Source organism: Haemaphysalis longicornis, unplaced genomic scaffold, assembly GCF_048455015.1.
Source record: "Haemaphysalis longicornis isolate Haplotype H1 unplaced genomic scaffold, Haemaphysalis longicornis Haplotype H1 scaffold_4, whole genome shotgun sequence".
In the NCBI taxonomy this organism is placed as follows: domain Eukaryota; kingdom Metazoa; phylum Arthropoda; class Arachnida; order Ixodida; family Ixodidae; genus Haemaphysalis; species Haemaphysalis longicornis.
Genome location: NW_027526361.1, coordinates 90,948,854 through 90,965,733, shown reverse-complemented (window position 1 = coordinate 90,965,733; position 16,880 = coordinate 90,948,854). Strand labels below are relative to the sequence as shown.

The 16,880-nt window shown below is 46.0% G+C and overlaps 1 protein-coding gene across 2 annotated transcripts; it reads left to right on the top strand.

The window, feature by feature from the left end:
- Positions 1-50: 50 nt before the first annotated feature.
- On the top strand, positions 51-9,284 carry Dctn6-p27 (dynactin subunit 6). Of its 2 annotated transcripts, XM_077707250.1 has the most exons (8): positions 51-238; positions 343-410; positions 489-594; positions 1,941-2,017; positions 6,415-6,462; positions 7,068-7,210; positions 8,309-8,375; positions 9,103-9,284. In XM_077707250.1, the coding sequence occupies exons 1-7, from the start codon at positions 207-209 to the stop codon at positions 8,351-8,353; spliced, it is 519 nt and encodes a 172-aa protein (XP_077563376.1). In that variant the 5' UTR covers positions 51-206; the 3' UTR covers positions 8,354-8,375; positions 9,103-9,284. The 2 variants fall into 2 exon arrangements, with proteins under 2 accessions (XP_077563376.1, XP_077563375.1); XM_077707249.1 differs by lacking the exon at positions 8,309-8,375.
- The last annotated feature ends 7,596 nt before the right edge of the window (positions 9,285-16,880 follow it).

Below are 16,880 nucleotides of genomic sequence, written 5' to 3'. Positions count from 1 at the left end.
GTGACAAACTACATAAATGAAAACCGAAACATGCCATTTTGAGCCAACTAGAATGCAATCCGTATCCGCGCCTGTATTGGGCCTGTCTGCTGTTCCTTTGGTTCGTTGTCATTTGGTTGTCATCAACTGTATGTTGCGTGTTTGGGATTACCTTTGGACAACTGCTGTTTAAAACCATATCAACATAAGTCTTCGCCCTTAGAAAAATGAGCACAACCGCAGTGAAGCCTCCAGGCGGGTGAGCTTGGGCCTACGACCCTTACATGGCAATTAGATTCATTAGTTTCACATGCGTGGTCTTTCGAATTCATTTCTGAATCAACGTTATATTCCTTCCCACAGGACTGTAAAGATCTTTGCCGGTGCCGTGGTCACGGCAGAATGTGAAATCAAAGGAGATGTCACGATAGGTTTGTACTTGGAAATAACATCTATAAGCTGGCGGAATATAACGATCGCGCGGTGTTTTCCATCGTTGCTTCTCGCAGGTAGTCGCACGGTTGTTCACCCGGCTGCTCACATCATCGCTGAAGCTGGGCCCATCATCATTGGAGACAACAACTTGATCGAAGAGCAGGTCTACATCGTCAACAGGTGTTGTCCTGGCTCGGAAATACGTGCGATTCGTTTGAGATGGAAAGTAGAAATAACTGCAGACATCGTAATTCTTCTGACAGATTGATATTTGACTTGGGTATCCTGTAGGGGTGTTTTTAATTGTTTCTTGTGGGAATCGCGGTTTGCATTGTTCTTACGGGAAGTCAGGGCCTGTAACCATGACTCTGCCAAGAAAAAAAAAAAGTTGTATATGTTCGTTGAAATATTGCACAGAAACCGAGCCAGCCAGCATCAAACTGATGCTGGGTGGCTCGTTGATGCCGCGGGCACTAACACAGTCATGATTTACCTCACCGCTGTTAGTGTGGAAGCCAGTAAACTAATCAATAATGAACACTTCAGCTCATCACTGTGACGTAAAAAGAAAAAAAATGCACGATTATGGTTAAGTGTCAGCACAGGCTTGCTACACAGTAGACAAGGTAGGTTAGCGATATTGGCAGAAGTGGAGGTTGAAAGATCCCAAAATTGTGTTTTAGAATGCAGCTCAAGTTCGTGCATTTGTCGTCAGTGTAACTGAGCGAACTATCTGTTCCCACAAGGGAGACTAAGAGTGAACGTGGAACGCAGAGGAAAATGAATGAAGGGCATTGAAAATAGGGTGTTACTTGGAAAGCAGAGGAATGTAGAGGAAAGCAGAGTAGGGGAGTTGTGAACGTGTGAATGAGAAAACACAGTGCTGCTTAAGCAGAGGCCATCCTTTAGGTGGCTAAGAGATGACGTTGGTAACCTCCATTCTGCTTTTTCTATCTTGAGCACACTCCTTAACCGGGGCTGTAGCCATGGTTGCAAAGAGCAGGCGTTGCAGAGGGAAGTTGGGAGAGGACCGCTGTTGTGGTAGCGGTCCTTTGTGAAAGTGAATGTGCAAGCTTTTTCGAGAAGGAATTGTCTGTGGTACACTGGCACATTAGAGCCACAGAACCAGTTGCCTTGGAGGAGGATGGGGGTGTGTGTGGGAATTCATCGGTTCAATAACGCACTTCAGGAGCAATTACTTGACAGCCTGCTCGGGCTTTCATTATGGTTGCCTTAAGCTTCGGGTTGATCGAAGCCGTATATCACAGCAAAAATGTAATGTCATCACAGCAAAAGCTATCTGAACGGCTGCTCTCAAAACTGCAGTACAGAGAGGCGTAATCGCCGTCCAATTTTTCCGTAATTGCCACAGCTGGAGCTTTTCTTGTTGGGGATAAGACCCTTTCATTCACATTTGTTCCAAGTGCTAGTGCTCTGCCACGTAAATGTAGTGAAGTGACAGTGCCTCCTGTTCGCATTATTTTACATCTTTCATCATCATCTTTCTCTGTGCCTTTTCTTTACAGGAGAAAGGAGGGGGACCCCCCTGACTCCGAAGTTGTGATGACGATTGGAAACAACAATGTTTTCGAAGTCGGGAGCTGTATCCTTTTTGGGATGGCAGAGAGAAGGGCACTGAAATTTCTTTCATGCATGCAGGTTGGCGATGTGAGGCCATCAGCATGGATTGAACGGCGCTAAGACGAGACAAAGTGAAGAGTAACAAACACGGGCGCTGTGTTTGTTACTCTCCACTTTGTCTCGTTATACCGCTGTTCAATCCATGCAATGAACCGACTAGCCCAGCTACAAACCCTCCTGAGGCCATCAGCTCTTTGAAAAATGGAGCGTGTTCTTGAATGGCTGCGAAGGCCTGAGCGCAGCCTTGGGCTTCGCTGGCTGTGTCCACTGGCCATTTGAGCCATCACTTTCTTGGAAACACATCCCCCACATCTAAATGACATCCCCGGTTTGGTCTTCCAAAGTGGTTATTGTTGCAAGTGCTTTGATATGGCCCACTTCTATGTGGGAAAGCCAAGAAAAAACTGGGCACCAGGGGACAACTTTCTGTGGCAATCAGTCGAATCATGCTGTTTCGCTGTGCCGCTGGAAGTAGTTCAACAAAACATACTTCACTGGCTGTAAACTATGCAATTCAAAAATATATAGTTCTTATTTTTTAGCTTTGGATTGATAGTGCCATTAAATTATTAGCCGGAACATGTGGAACAGATAGCATTCTTTTTTAGATTTCCGGGTTTTTTTTTGGTTGCAGCGTTCGCCACTGGTGTCACATGGGTTCTCTTCAGAAGGAAAACATGGCTTACTCGTCGATAGAAGCTTCCTTTTTCTACGGTAGTTTGCCTCTTCATTTGCGCATGGGATTTTCAAGAAGTTTGAGGACCAAAAGCTGTCACAACAAACGAAGCGAGTGGTCTGCACCATGTATGCCCAAGTGAGATTGATGCCACTGGGACTCTCCGTCGTCTCTGTATTTTGTTCGGTTAGACAGCTTGCCAGCGTGAGTGAGTGTACTGTCACACGGCTCAAGGCGGAGGTTCTGAGTGATACCCTGAAGTCCCCAAAGCATAAACGGCTTCATCTGGCAACTGGAAGACCACCTAAAATTACAGAGACAAGAGTGCAGTTGTACGATAGTTTCACCCTTCAACGCACTCAACACGGTCCAAATGGGATTTTACTTCGCGCCGTAGTGTGTGCATGCTGCTCTTTCAGTATACCACACCGGCGCTGTGTAAGCATGCTACATATGTCCGTGGGGCTGCCCTGTTTTCAGCTCCAGAAGAGTTTACATATCAGCGCATGCCCTCAGACCTGCAGCACTGACAAAATTCACATCAGATCTGGATGATACAGTGTGTGGCGGTATCGTCCATGGTATACTTTATATTTAGTCGGTCCAAGTTCTCCGGTTAAAGTGTTGGCTCGTGTTAAAGGAGTACTGACACGAAATTTCTCGCTTTCAGTTTTTATGCTGTAAAGAATACCTATGGTCCCAGTAATTACGAAAATCGAACCGAAAGGCGTCAGCCACCAACATATAATTAATTATAGCACGTTTATTGCAACCACTTTCAAATTCGGTCGCCGCGCGGGAAAATGGCCGTTCGAAGGAGAGCCTGCAAGCGGACTGCCTGACGTCACGGTCTCCGTGACGTCGGACCGTGACGTCATGGTCTCCGTGACGTCAGGGACGTTCGCTGCATCGTCTGCTACGGATTGCACGCGGTTCACACTAAAGCGCTGGACACATGTACGATTTGTACACTCGATTCGCATGCGACTGATCGTTACGACTGTCACCACGACTAGTCGTACGCGTGAATTTGAGACACATGACCCGATGCGTGCATGCGATGCGTCGTCGGCGTCGCTCCGCCCACCGTTTTTGCTCCATGGTCAACTACGACTATCGCTGAGCTGAATTTGTAGATCCCGCGCGTTTAATCGCAAAAAATGGATAAAGCAGGCAATCGTGAAGCGTTTCCTGCCTTCGGAAACAGTTCGCGCACACGCCGGCCGCGCCTGCCAGCTCGGACACTCAGCGGCTCGATCCGGCGCAGACCACGGTAGCAAGACGGTAGCAACCGCTTGTCGCTGCTCTTCTGAATCAATCTGATCGTTAAAATGAAGTTCCACATGCGAGAAAGTAGGTGTTAGTGTGGTGAAAAATTGTGCTTGGGATTGTTATCAGGGCTTATTTTAAAAGCGGCGATCAGATATCTGCCGCGATGCAAGCGTATACGCTGACCGGCCCCCCGCGGCGCGCGGCGGGCGGTGCGCCGACCGGTCGAGAGATGGCAATACCTGCGCGGAAACGTGAAGTGCGCACTTCGCAAGCCTTGCTCACAGCGGTACCGCAGCCAAGCCAAACCTCCTATCGAAGCGAGACCGCCCACAACAACAGCGCAGGCTATCGCTTCCGGTTCCGGAAACAACTGTATGACGTCATGCTGAATCGGCCGCAAAATCGCGGATAGCCTGACGTCACACCCTAAGCGATTTCGCTAGTGCTGCCGATTTGTAATAGTTCGCGGCCAGGGCAACTAAAATCGATTTTTGATGCGTTTCCAGCCTCGGATCGCTCCAAAAATTTCTGTGGGTAATCTGTACAAACTACTGAAGCCAATTATATCGTTATTTAGGCCTCTAAATTTGGTGTCAGTACTCCTTTAAGAAACAAATGAAGCATAGGGAAGGTGATCGTGTTCCAGCGCACTCAACCGCGGAGCTCATGCAGAGAGATCAACCGTAGCAAATGCGCCACTGAGAGTGTTTGCTCTTTCTCTAGTTTGAACACATCAGAAATGTATTCAAACTAGAGGAAGAGCAACCCAGCTGGGTGCACATACTAGACACCTTTGTAATCATGAGACGCTTTTAACATAACCGCACCGGCCAAAGTGTATTGGTTGGTGTTGTTTATTTTTTACCTTGAAGTGTTTCCATGCATGCCTCTTTGTTCTGTGCTGTTGTATCAAGTAGGTAATAAAGAAAAAAAGAAAAGAAAGAAAAAAGTATCTGTCACGCCAAAACTGCTACTGCAACTGGTTTATGAGGAACTACTTTGACGCAGTAACACAAAGCAGTTAACCTCCCCCACCCCCGTAGCTTCCTCTCCATTGCCACAGAAAGTTTTTCCTGAGTATAGTAGGGAAATTTTTTCGGTCTAGTTATGAATTGTTATACATACTTAGCCTTATGATGAATTTTGCTCTTTAGGATATTGTTATGTATGCATATATCGCTGCTAAGGTACTCTCTGTCCTGCAATGGGCCACTCAAAGCTTTGTTTGCCAGGTTGATAATATCAAGCGATGGAAATAATATCTCTGTAATAACACCGTCAGGCGGGCTAGTTGGTACTCAGAATTCATGCTGAATTTTTGCGCAGCGTAAGACTAGGACAGATAGAACAAGGAACACGAAGAAGTTCCTTGTTCTATCTGTCCTAGTCTTACGCTGCGCAAAAATTCAGCATGAATAATATCTTTGCCTACCGTAGACATTGCACAGTAGCCAAATTTCGCCAGTAGGGATGTACAGTCGAACACGGATATATCGAACTCAAAGGGGATCGCGAAATAGTTCGATATATAAAAAATTCGATATAAAAAATATGGGCTCTGAGACTTCACCTATGGCGGACGATCACTTACCGATCGTCGCATTCAAGAATGACAACTAATTCCGCACTCACGACGCAACAGGACGCTTTATTTCCGTGAAAAAAAAATCGCCGATCTTGTCCTGCTTCTTCGTCCTAGAAATGAAATTATGGACGCTGGTCTTGATCTTCTCGAGGCTGCACAACTAGAAAATTCCAGCAGTACACTGCGCTTCGCACACCATTCACAACACGCACGCAAAAGAAGAACAGCGCACACGCACCACAAGAACTTTGAAGGTAACAATTCTAGTCTTCGCCATACCCGCGAATTCCTCTACATCCTCCTCAACCTCAATCGGGGGTGCAGCGACCGCCGAAGAGCACCTTCCAGCTCGCGCGGCGTTCGATATACCCAATGTCGGGAAAAATACGGTTCGATATAAACGTACGAATTCCTATACTTTACACAGAATTTTCAAGGGGATAATTTATGAGTTCGATATAGACAATAATTCGATATACCCGTGTTCGATATATCCGTGTTCGACTGTATAGTCATAAACTGGCTCTGGCCACAGAGCTTGCTACATACAAAGAGATTTTGCAATAAGGAATAAATTCCTGTGAACTGCCATATATAAAGAAGGTAATAAAAGTTATCTACCCCCCCCCCCATTTCTTCTAGAAGTTATGTCATTGCTTTTCACTCTTGTGCTTGATTTTTCAAATACAGGAACCATAGCGGCCTTTCAAACAGTAAACAAAGTGTAAAGGTTTGTCGTAAGTTTGAGCTGCTTATTTGGTTATTTTAATGAGACAGTTCTTTTGCGTTAGCCTTCCTGCTGCTTTCCTAAACATACCCCATGCAGATTCCGAAGCACTTGTGATTGGAAACAACAACGTCCTAGAGTCAAAAAGTGAGTATGATGGAGAGTTTTGCTTGCTGTTGTTCACTGTGTAACGTGCAATAACGAAATTATTTCAAGCATTATTAATGTAGTTTCTTTACCAAACTTCCAGAACCATGTTCTTCAGACTAAGGTTTTACATGCTGAAGCAACAGCTAGGCTATTAGGCACATCTTAGTGAGGGGCTACAGGTTTACTATATCAGCTGAGGATCGTTAGTTAATGTGTTGCAAATGCTCATGCGCACAGGCCTTTTCTTCATCAGAAAAGCAGCCAGCAAGGGAGCAGTGTTTTTGACATGGATGCTGAAGAGTGGCATAGGGACCAAATTGCTAAAGCAAATTTAGACGTAGTATAGTTTAGTGTGCAGTGTAGCTAAAACTGTCTCCCTAGCTAAATCTCTTCCCCTGTTCTCTTTCTTTTTATTTGTACTACTGTAGGTGTTCCACTGGGTGACACAAAGAAATTCAGCTTTTAAGATTTGGCCCCAAGTTTACTAATAAATATTCAGTTGCACCCAACTTATTCTTTTCTTATGCACATTGATTGGTTCTTGTGGGGACAGACGATATTCTGGCAGTAATTTCAGAGGCTTCTTCTCTCGTTTATTTTAGGTAAGCTGGGAAGGAACACTGAGTTGACAAGTGGTTGCGTCATCGGAGCCATGTGCGAAGTCACCACCCACGAGAAGATGAGGGAGAACACTGTGGTCTACGGCCGCACGTGTGAAAGGAGGATCCAGAACGAGAAGCCCGCGGTGAGTTGCAAGAAAAAGTGATTGGTTGCTCCTTGCGATCTATGGGAATGTGTTGGAAGCAGTCCCTGCTCGCTCGTAATGAGAGTCGCCATGCAACGCAACATCTGGATAGACCACATTGGTGTGGGTCTCTGAGAAAGCAAGTAAGGACGTGTTGTGGGAAAAGTGTGCATGCGGATTCAGAGTAAACCAAACATAGGTGATGGCTGTTTTGTGACACAGACACGGTGGTCTCCCAACACACTCTCATTAATGGCCGATTCCTAAAATAGAAAAAAGTGTGCGAAATGGGCTTGAGTAAAGTTGAAAATCTGAGTGGACCCTGGAAATCCAAAATCTGTGAAAAGCTGGAATAAATGACGAGCAGTTAACACGGGCCGCTCTGTTCACAGGGGCTATTGCAACGTTCACTGCAGTGATATTTCAGCTGAATTGCTTTGTAGCTGCTATTTTGTATGTGATACAAGCTCTGTTTCCCTTCTGCAAGAGCCGTATATAACAAGTCCTGAATCTCCTGAGGGGCAATTTATGATACCGAAGCAGTATGTGCACATTTCATTCCATTCTTAGTTATATTTCCGCTACACAGTAAAAAAGGGCCAAGAAAAAAAAAGAAACATTGTTCATGGGTATCTCGAAAGGCACTAGTACCAAAATACTTCGCTATGTGCATGTGAGCTCCAAACAGCAGTCTTGTGAACATTGCATTGCATTCACTGTGTAGAAGCCTTTATTGTCAGGCTTCTTGGCTTTCACACCACGAAAAGGTAAAATGTAGAAGTGTCTTTATTTAAAGGGACAGACAACCGATTTTTGTCCCTCTCTCTCTATCCGAAGTTAAAGGGTATCACGTAAAGTACCTTAACGAGAAGCGGTTTTGCTGATAATGTCCTAGAACTTTTTAAATCGAACTTTTGAGATCTACGAGCCGTATGTGTCCTCCCAAAAATAATGCTGGCAACCATGACATACAGTAGTGCAGCAACAAACTTTTGTCTGTATGCGAAATGAAAAGCGATATTTAGAAACTTGTCCCCAGCTAAAAAAGTGTGAATCGCAGGCTTTCTTATTCCTTTATGTGTTTCTTTAATTCACTAGTCTATTTTGCATGAAGGCACCATCGTTGGGATGGACGATAGGTAGAATCTGGCTCCACGGCGTGAAGGTAGGAAGTTCGATTCCCTGCGGGCGCGTCTTTTTTTTTTTTTTTTTAAGCTGCTGTTGGCATATTTGGAAATTGAAGTCAAATATTTTGGCAGAACAAATGTTCCTGACTCAGGCAGAATCGTCAAAGCTCCTTCACGTGGTCTGTTTACTGAACGCTGCTGTTGATTCTGGGCATGGAGGCTCAGTTAGCCACACTGAGAGCCACCCAGCGACGGCGGGCGGCCTGTCTTTAAAAATTTCAAAATAATGTTTAGAAATACATACTATACAATTTAACCTTTTACAAATACTTGTGTTAAAAGGTTTTCAATAAGTGAATAAACGTTTCAACAGTTGCAGCAGCTGCTAGGGTTGCAGGTCACGTGACCAGGACACATATTGTAGTGTCAAGTTTCGACACTACTAACCGCCACCCTTCCGATTTCAGAACGTTTGCTGCCAAATTAAAATGATTTCCGCCAGTTTGTTTATAAATTGCTTGTGGTTACCAAGCTATATAAAACGATGGCTTCATACGAGGTGGAGAACATTTACGCAACAAAAATCGCTTGTCCGTCCCTTTAAAATCAGTGTTGCTGGTTGCAGGACAAGTTATACTTGCGCGTGCAGTGTGCAGTCATTTGTCTCAACATTCTTTTTTTCCACTGAAAATAAACATTGTCGTACACATGTTCCTATTTCTTTTTGTTTTTGCCTAACAAACAAGTCGCGATTTCTGCATGCAGACCCAGACACTGCAACTGGACTTTTTGACGAAGGTCCTGCCAAACTACCACTACCACTGGAAGCCTTCTAAAGGAGAGCAAGTTCTGCAACAGCTGAAGAAGCAGTAGCTGGCTGTTTCAGTCTGGTTTGGGTTGTGGATTCATTGCTGGACAGTGAACGAAATAAATGCTAAAAAAATGCAGCATATTGACTTTTTTCGTTTACCCCTGAGCCCACTAGCATGCACAGCTGTAGGAAGAGATATTTGTCTGTTTCACTGGTTTCAACCATAAATGTTTCTGGGGAACCTGCTTTTCTAGTGTCACTAGTACGTCACTGACTCACTCGAAATTGCTGGATCACTGATATCTGCCTGTGACCAATCCAATAGCCTTCACGTGTCATTAGATGGTCACCAACAAGTAACCTGCGGCCCACAAATGACTAGGGACCCATGTGTGGATAACGTGACCAGGGGAGAAGAGGAGGTAGAGAAAGGAGGGGAGGAAGGGTGAGGAAGAAATGTGGGGGTAACTGGGAGGAGAGATGTCATACAGGTAAAGCACCTAGAATGACTGAAGTAGCACTATCAGATCTTGCCGTCCTCCACAATTTCTCCTCCATTGTTCTTTTTGATTTTCTTGTTCTCTAGCCAGCACCGCCCGCCAGTGGCTAACTGAAAAGTGAGGCGGTAACGTGCTGCAGTTTTGTTGTTTTCTTCTACGGGTTTTTTTCTACGGCCATAGTTTTTTTTTGTGTGTATGTGTGTGTGTTCCGTTTTTTTCGCGGCTATAAGTGCCTGCGAGCCCACTAATCATAGAATGGTAATAGATTGTCGAACGCAGCATAAATAATTACTTGCAGCTCCGTTTATTTGTGTGTTTCGGATTCGGTGAAGCGAACACCGAGGAAGCCGCCATGTCAGGAAGGCGCATTTTTGACGTCACTGTTCTCGTAGTACCACAGCCGGTGCCGGTCTGGGCCGCGGTGTAGGATGGTCTGGGCGCGCGCGCGCGCCAGACCGGCCCGACCGGCCGTAGTCGCAAGTGACGTCAGTCCCAAAAACTGTGACGTGATGCACAAGGTCGAAAAGCGCGTGCCAACAGCACCGCGGCCGCCTCAATACGTCACGGGAGCCCTGACGTCGGCCGTTTGGGTCGAAGCGCAGATGACGTCAAGAGCTTGCTCGATAGCCTTCTCGTGCGCGCAAGGATTAAAATTGATTTTAGTTCTGCTGAATGGTTACGGCCTAAACTTCCGAGGGGGTACAAGAAGCTTTTTACATAGTTATCTGAGCTTTGAAATTTCGTGTCAGTACTCCTTTAATATAAAGCTCTTTGGTGATGGCAGCTTTATTGGCTCGACGCCACTTTTTTTGCCCCTGCATTCTTGGAGAAAACACCGTAGCGCAACAGAATGTGGGGGTAAGATTAGTCATAAGTTGTGATCGGGTTTTGTGTAGGCCCCGCTGCGTTTCGTTGTGCATCGCCAATGTGTTGCGGCTTTGGGTGCACAACTAGGGTAAGTGATGGAAAAAGACATAGGTGGCCTGCAAACCTTCAGCCCTTGACACCTCTAATTCAGAAGCTAGCGCAACATCCTCTCCTACTGGTGATAGGCACATATGACGGCCACTGCAACGCCGCCAACCGCCGGGTTCAGGAATTGCAATAATGGCAACAAAGGGAACGGGTGCAGACAGAGGGTGCTCAGGACGTAATTTTATTTTAACACGGAAGTGTTTTATGCCGGAAAACAGTGCAAGATCTCACTGACGTCATATCCGTCACGGAAATGACATCGCCAGAAAAAGTTCCATTGACGGGGCTGTGCCCTTATTCAAGCCCACGAACATTCTCGCCGCAACGGGAGGCACAAAACGCTCTGCCAACTGCGCTATAAACTCAAACTATACCTATGACCTTATTTATTGAGCTGGTGCTGCCGTCTAGGAGAGGCCAAGCGAAGTAGTGCAGCATGACACTAGTGAGCGCCGACAGTTGTTGCCTCAATGCCAGCGCCTTTGTGTACGGCGGACGCGCGAATTCAAATGCTCCTGTGAAGGCACATTTCACTTCCGTGTTTTGCCGTTTCTTATGAAAGAGGAATCAACCACATTTTTTGTTAACCCTTCCGTGTTAACTGCTGTCACCACTCATGGCAGCAAATACACCTCCTTCAATAGTAGAGTAACTTTTTTTTCATGCTACGAAAATGCAGCAGTGCATGAGCGCCAGATGCGACAAGATATACCGTATTTACTCGCGAAATGATCGCACATTTTTTTTCAGAAAAATTGATGCAAATTTAGGGGTGCGTTCATTACGGGGGGTAAATTTTTCGCGAAGAACTTTTAAACAGAGAAAAGGCAAGCAAGTTGCGGGTCAAAATTTTTACGATAGGTCTCATGAACATAATAAAAGTAATAAATAAAAACATGATAAAAACTCCGCACACTGCCGCCAGCCGCTTTGCAAAGGACGCAATATTAATTTCATGAATTACGGAACGCGCCGGAACGAGTTAGCTGCGAGGTGACAACAGGGCGACCAATAAGTGGCTGCCGCTGCCGCAGTGCAGGACACCAAAACAGACATGGGGGCCGACGTAGCAAGCTGAGCGCATTTTTTTCTTTGTCTTGTGAGTACATTATGTGCATTGAGTGAAAGTTTCTTCCTCATCAATATGGATAGCATGCTTGCCGATATCGCTAATATCGGCAAGTCTGCGTAAATAACGTAGCCATGTCCGCTTTGAAAGGGAAGGGAACAGAGGCAAGCGCGACTTGGCACACATACGACATACTGCTGCGGCAAGTTCAGGGTGCGTTCATTGCGGGGGAAATTTAAAAAATCGAATTTTGACGATAAACTTCAGAGGTGCAATCATTACGCGAGTGCAATCATTATGCGAGTAAATACGGTACTGATGCGCAATACAGAATTGCATTAGTTTATGGCGTCAAGCACGGTACACGTATAGTTACGCTCCTTCCACGACACCAGCACTATTGTTAAGCTTAATTTCACAGCATACAAAAGAGTTTCGTAATTCTTGCTACCAGGAAGGGGGGGGGGGGAAACAACAGGGGCACGGTGACCGGTCACGTAAGCCTTATCTTGTGTGAGAATGCGTATTTCCTCTCGCTGAGTTTTGTTGCTAAGTTTAATGGCACTGAGCTTTGTGTTGTCCAGTGTCGCTGACTGCTGACTGTATGATGCCGTGAAGCACGGAAGAATTCAAATTATATATATATATATATATATATATATATATATATATATATATATATATATATATATAGTAAGGGTTGGCAGGTCAAGAAAACCTCAGAAAGCAAAGGGGAGTATGCGGTAGGTCATAGAAACAGATGAAGAATTTTTTGAGTCAGAAAGAAAGTGGTGAAAAAATGCCCGCCAGGTGGGATCCGAATCCACGACCTCCAGAATACCGGTCTGGTGCGATAACCACTGTTTCCCCACCACTTTCTTGGGTATTTATGTAAAGGTATTTTTTGTTTCCTGCACTTGGGGCGGTAGCCAGCGCCACTTGGTGCCAAAGGTAGCTTTTAAGAGAGTATCTATACGTGTATATATATATATATATATATATATATATATAGCAAGGAAATGAGGGGCTCGTTGAGGAAAATTAAGAAAGATAGGTCAGCAGTCCCCGACGCCAAAGGAGGCATAGGGGTGTGGTTAGGCTCTTTTCTTTTTTACTACGGTTAATGAAGTGAACATTTTTTTTTTGTAATATACAGAAGAAAGAAAGAAAAACACGCGCCCAGAGTGGGGACCGAACCCACGCCTTTCGATTACATGTCGAATGCCTTACCAATTCGGCTATCTGGGCGACTGTGTTCTCCTTCACTTTCTGGGCTATTTATATTTACTATGGTGTATCTGACACTTGAGGGTGGTAGCCAGCGCCACTCTGACTACACGGGGAGAAAGGGACCTTCTTTTCAACCCCCGGGGCGTGACTCCAACGTCTACCGCCTGTCATGAGCGGGTAACTGGCGGGAAGCCCTCTTATGCTACCTAGGCATCAAGGCTGCCAGAACCGAGACCCTCGCTAGGCTTTCGCAGAATAATATAGCAAGGAAATGAGGGGCTCGTTGAGGAAAATTAAGAAAGATAGGTCAGCAGTCCCCGACGCCAAAGGAGGCATAGGGGTGTGGTTAGGCTCTTTTCTTTTTTACTAACCTAACCGTAGTAAAAAAGAAAAGAGCCTAACCACACCCCTATGCCTCCTTTGGCGTCGGGGACTGCTGACCTATCTTTCTTATATATATATATATATATATATAGTAAGGAAATGAGGGGCTCGTTGAGGAAATACAGAAAGATAGGTCGGCAGTCTACAATGCCAAAGGAGGCATAGGGGTGTGGTTAGGCTCTTTTCTTTTTCACTACGGTTAATTAGGTAAACATTTTTTTAATATACAGAAGAAAGAAAGAAAGAAAAACACGCGCCCAGAGTGGGGACCGAACCCACGCCTTTCGATTACATGTCGAATGCCTTACCAATTCGGCTATCTGGGCGACTGTGTTCTCCTTCACTTTCTGGGCTAATTATATTTACTAGAAGTGTATCTGACTCTTGAGGGTGGTAGCCAGCGCCACTCTGACTACACGGGGAGAAGGGGACCTTCTTTTCAACCCCCGGGGCGTGACTCGAACGTCTACAGCCTGTCATGAGCGGGTTACTGGCGGGAAGCCCTCTTATGCTACCTAGGCATCAAGGCTGCCAGAACCGAGACCCTCGCTAGGCTTTTGCAGAATAATATAGTAAGGAAATGAGGGGCTCGTTGAGGAAATACAGAAAGATAGGTCGGCAGTCTACAATGCCAAAGGAGGCATAGGGGTGTGGTTAGGCTCTTTTCTTTTTCACTACGGTTAATTAGGTAAACATTTTTTTAATATACAGAAGAAAGAAAGAAAGAAAAACACGCGCCCAGAGTGGGGACCGAACCCACGCTTTTCGATTACATGTCGAATGCCTTACCAATTCGGCTATCTGGGCGACTGTGTTCTCCTTCACTTTCTGGGCTAATTATATTTACTAGAAGTGTATCTGACTCTTGAGGGTGGTAGCCAGCGCCACTCTGACTACACGGGGAGAAGGGGACCTTCTTTTCAACCCCCGGGGCGTGACTCGAACGTCTACAGCCTGTCATGAGCGGGTTACTGGCGGGAAGCCCTCTTATGCTACCTAGGCATCAAGGCTGCCAGAACCGAGACCCTCGCTAGGCTTTCGCAGAATAATATAGTAAGGAAATGAGGGGCTCGTTGAGGAAATACAGAAAGATAGGTCGGCAGTCTACAATGCCAAAGGAGGCATAGGGGTGTGGTTAGGCTCTTTTCTTTTTCACTACGGTTAATTAGGTAAACATTTTTTTAATATACAGAAGAAAGAAAGAAAGAAAAACACGCGCCCAGAGTGGGGACCGAACCCACGCCTTTCGATTACATGTCGAATGCCTTACCAATTCGGCTATCTGGGCGACTGTGTTCTCCTTCACTTTCTGGGCTAATTATATTTACTAGAAGTGTATCTGACTCTTGAGGGTGGTAGCCAGCGCCACTCTGACTACACGGGGAGAAGGGGACCTTCTTTTCAACCCCCGGGGCGTGACTCGAACGTCTACAGCCTGTCATGAGCGGGTTACTGGCGGGAAGCCCTCTTATGCTACCTAGGCATCAAGGCTGCCAGAACCGAGACCCTCGCTAGGCTTTCGCAGAATAATATAGTAAGGAAATGAGGGGCTCGTTGAGGAAATACAGAAAGATAGGTCGGCAGTCTACAATGCCAAAGGAGGCATAGGGGTGTGGTTAGGCTCTTTTCTTTTTCACTACGGTTAATTAGGTAAACATTTTTTTAATATACAGAAGAAAGAAAGAAAGAAAAACACGCGCCCAGAGTGGGGACCGAACCCACGCCTTTCGATTACATGTCGAATGCCTTACCAATTCGGCTATCTGGGCGACTGTGTTCTCCTTCACTTTCTGGGCTAATTATATTTACTAGAAGTGTATCTGACTCTTGAGGGTGGTAGCCAGCGCCACTCTGACTACACGGGGAGAAGGGGACCTTCTTTTCAACCCCCGGGGCGTGACTCGAACGTCTACAGCCTGTCATGAGCGGGTTACTGGCGGGAAGCCCTCTTATGCTACCTAGGCATCAAGGCTGCCAGAACCGAGACCCTCGCTAGGCTTTCGCAGAATAATATAGTAAGGAAATGAGGGGCTCGTTGAGGAAATACAGAAAGATAGGTCGGCAGTCTACAATGCCAAAGGAGGCATAGGGGTGTGGTTAGGCTCTTTTCTTTTTCACTACGGTTAATTAGGTAAACATTTTTTTAATATACAGAAGAAAGAAAGAAAGAAAAACACGCGCCCAGAGTGGGGACCGAACCCACGCCTTTCGATTACATGTCGAATGCCTTACCAATTCGGCTATCTGGGCGACTGTGTTCTCCTTCACTTTCTGGGCTAATTATATTTACTAGAAGTGTATCTGACTCTTGAGGGTGGTAGCCAGCGCCACTCTGACTACACGGGGAGAAGGGGACCTTCTTTTCAACCCCCGGGGCGTGACTCGAACGTCTACAGCCTGTCATGAGCGGGTTACTGGCGGGAAGCCCTCTTATGCTACCTAGGCATCAAGGCTGCCAGAACCGAGACCCTCGCTAGGCTTTCGCAGAATAATATAGTAAGGAAATGAGGGGCTCGTTGAGGAAATACAGAAAGATAGGTCGGCAGTCTACAATGCCAAAGGAGGCATAGGGGTGTGGTTAGGCTCTTTTCTTTTTCACTACGGTTAATTAGGTAAACATTTTTTTAATATACAGAAGAAAGAAAGAAAGAAAAACACGCGCCCAGAGTGGGGACCGAACCCACGCCTTTCGATTACATGTCGAATGCCTTACCAATTCGGCTATCTGGGCGACTGTGTTCTCCTTCACTTTCTGGGCTAATTATATTTACTAGAAGTGTATCTGACTCTTGAGGGTGGTAGCCAGCGCCACTCTGACTACACGGGGAGAAGGGGACCTTCTTTTCAACCCCCGGGGCGTGACTCGAACGTCTACAGCCTGTCATGAGCGGGTTACTGGCGGGAAGCCCTCTTATGCTACCTAGGCATCAAGGCTGCCAGAACCGAGACCCTCGCTAGGCTTTCGCAGAATAATATAGTAAGGAAATGAGGGGCTCGTTGAGGAAATACAGAAAGATAGGTCGGCAGTCTACAATGCCAAAGGAGGCATAGGGGTGTGGTTAGGCTCTTTTCTTTTTCACTTACTTACTTTTCTTTTTCCTTACTATATTATTCTGCGAAAGCCTAGCGAGGGTCTCGGTTCTGGCAGCCTTGATGCCTAGGTAGCATAAGAGGGCTTCCCGCCAGTAACCCGCTCATGACAGGCTGTAGACGTTCGAGTCACGCCCCGGGGGTTGAAAAGAAGGTCCCCTTCTCCCCGTGTAGTCAGAGTGGCGCTGGCTACCACCCTCAAGAGTCAGATACACTTCTAGTAAATATAATTAGCCCAGAAAGTGAAGGAGAACACAGTCGCCCAGATAGCCGAATTGGTAAGGCATTCGACATGTAATCGAAAGGCGTGGGTTCGGTCCCCACTCTGGGCGCGTGTTTTTCTTTCTTTCTTTCTTCTGTATATTAAAAAAATGTTTACCTAATTAACCGTAGTGAAAAAGAAAAGAGCCTAACCACACCCCTATGCCTCCTTTGGCATTGTAGACTGCCGACCTATCTTTCTGTATTTCCTCAACGAGCCCCT

What these genes read in the sequence shown, in the direction of transcription:
- Dctn6-p27 (XM_077707249.1), top strand. Translation starts at nt 207, where the DNA reads ATGAGCACAACCGCAGTGAAGCCTCCAGGCGG. An exon ending in CAGGTCTACATCGTCAACAG is followed by an intron (nt 595 to 1,940) that starts GTGTTGTCCTGG and finishes TTTTCTTTACAG; the next exon opens with GAGAAAGGAGGGGGACCCCC. An exon ending in TGTTTTCGAAGTCGGGAGCT is followed by an intron (nt 2,018 to 6,414) that starts GTATCCTTTTTG and finishes TACCCCATGCAG; the next exon opens with ATTCCGAAGCACTTGTGATT.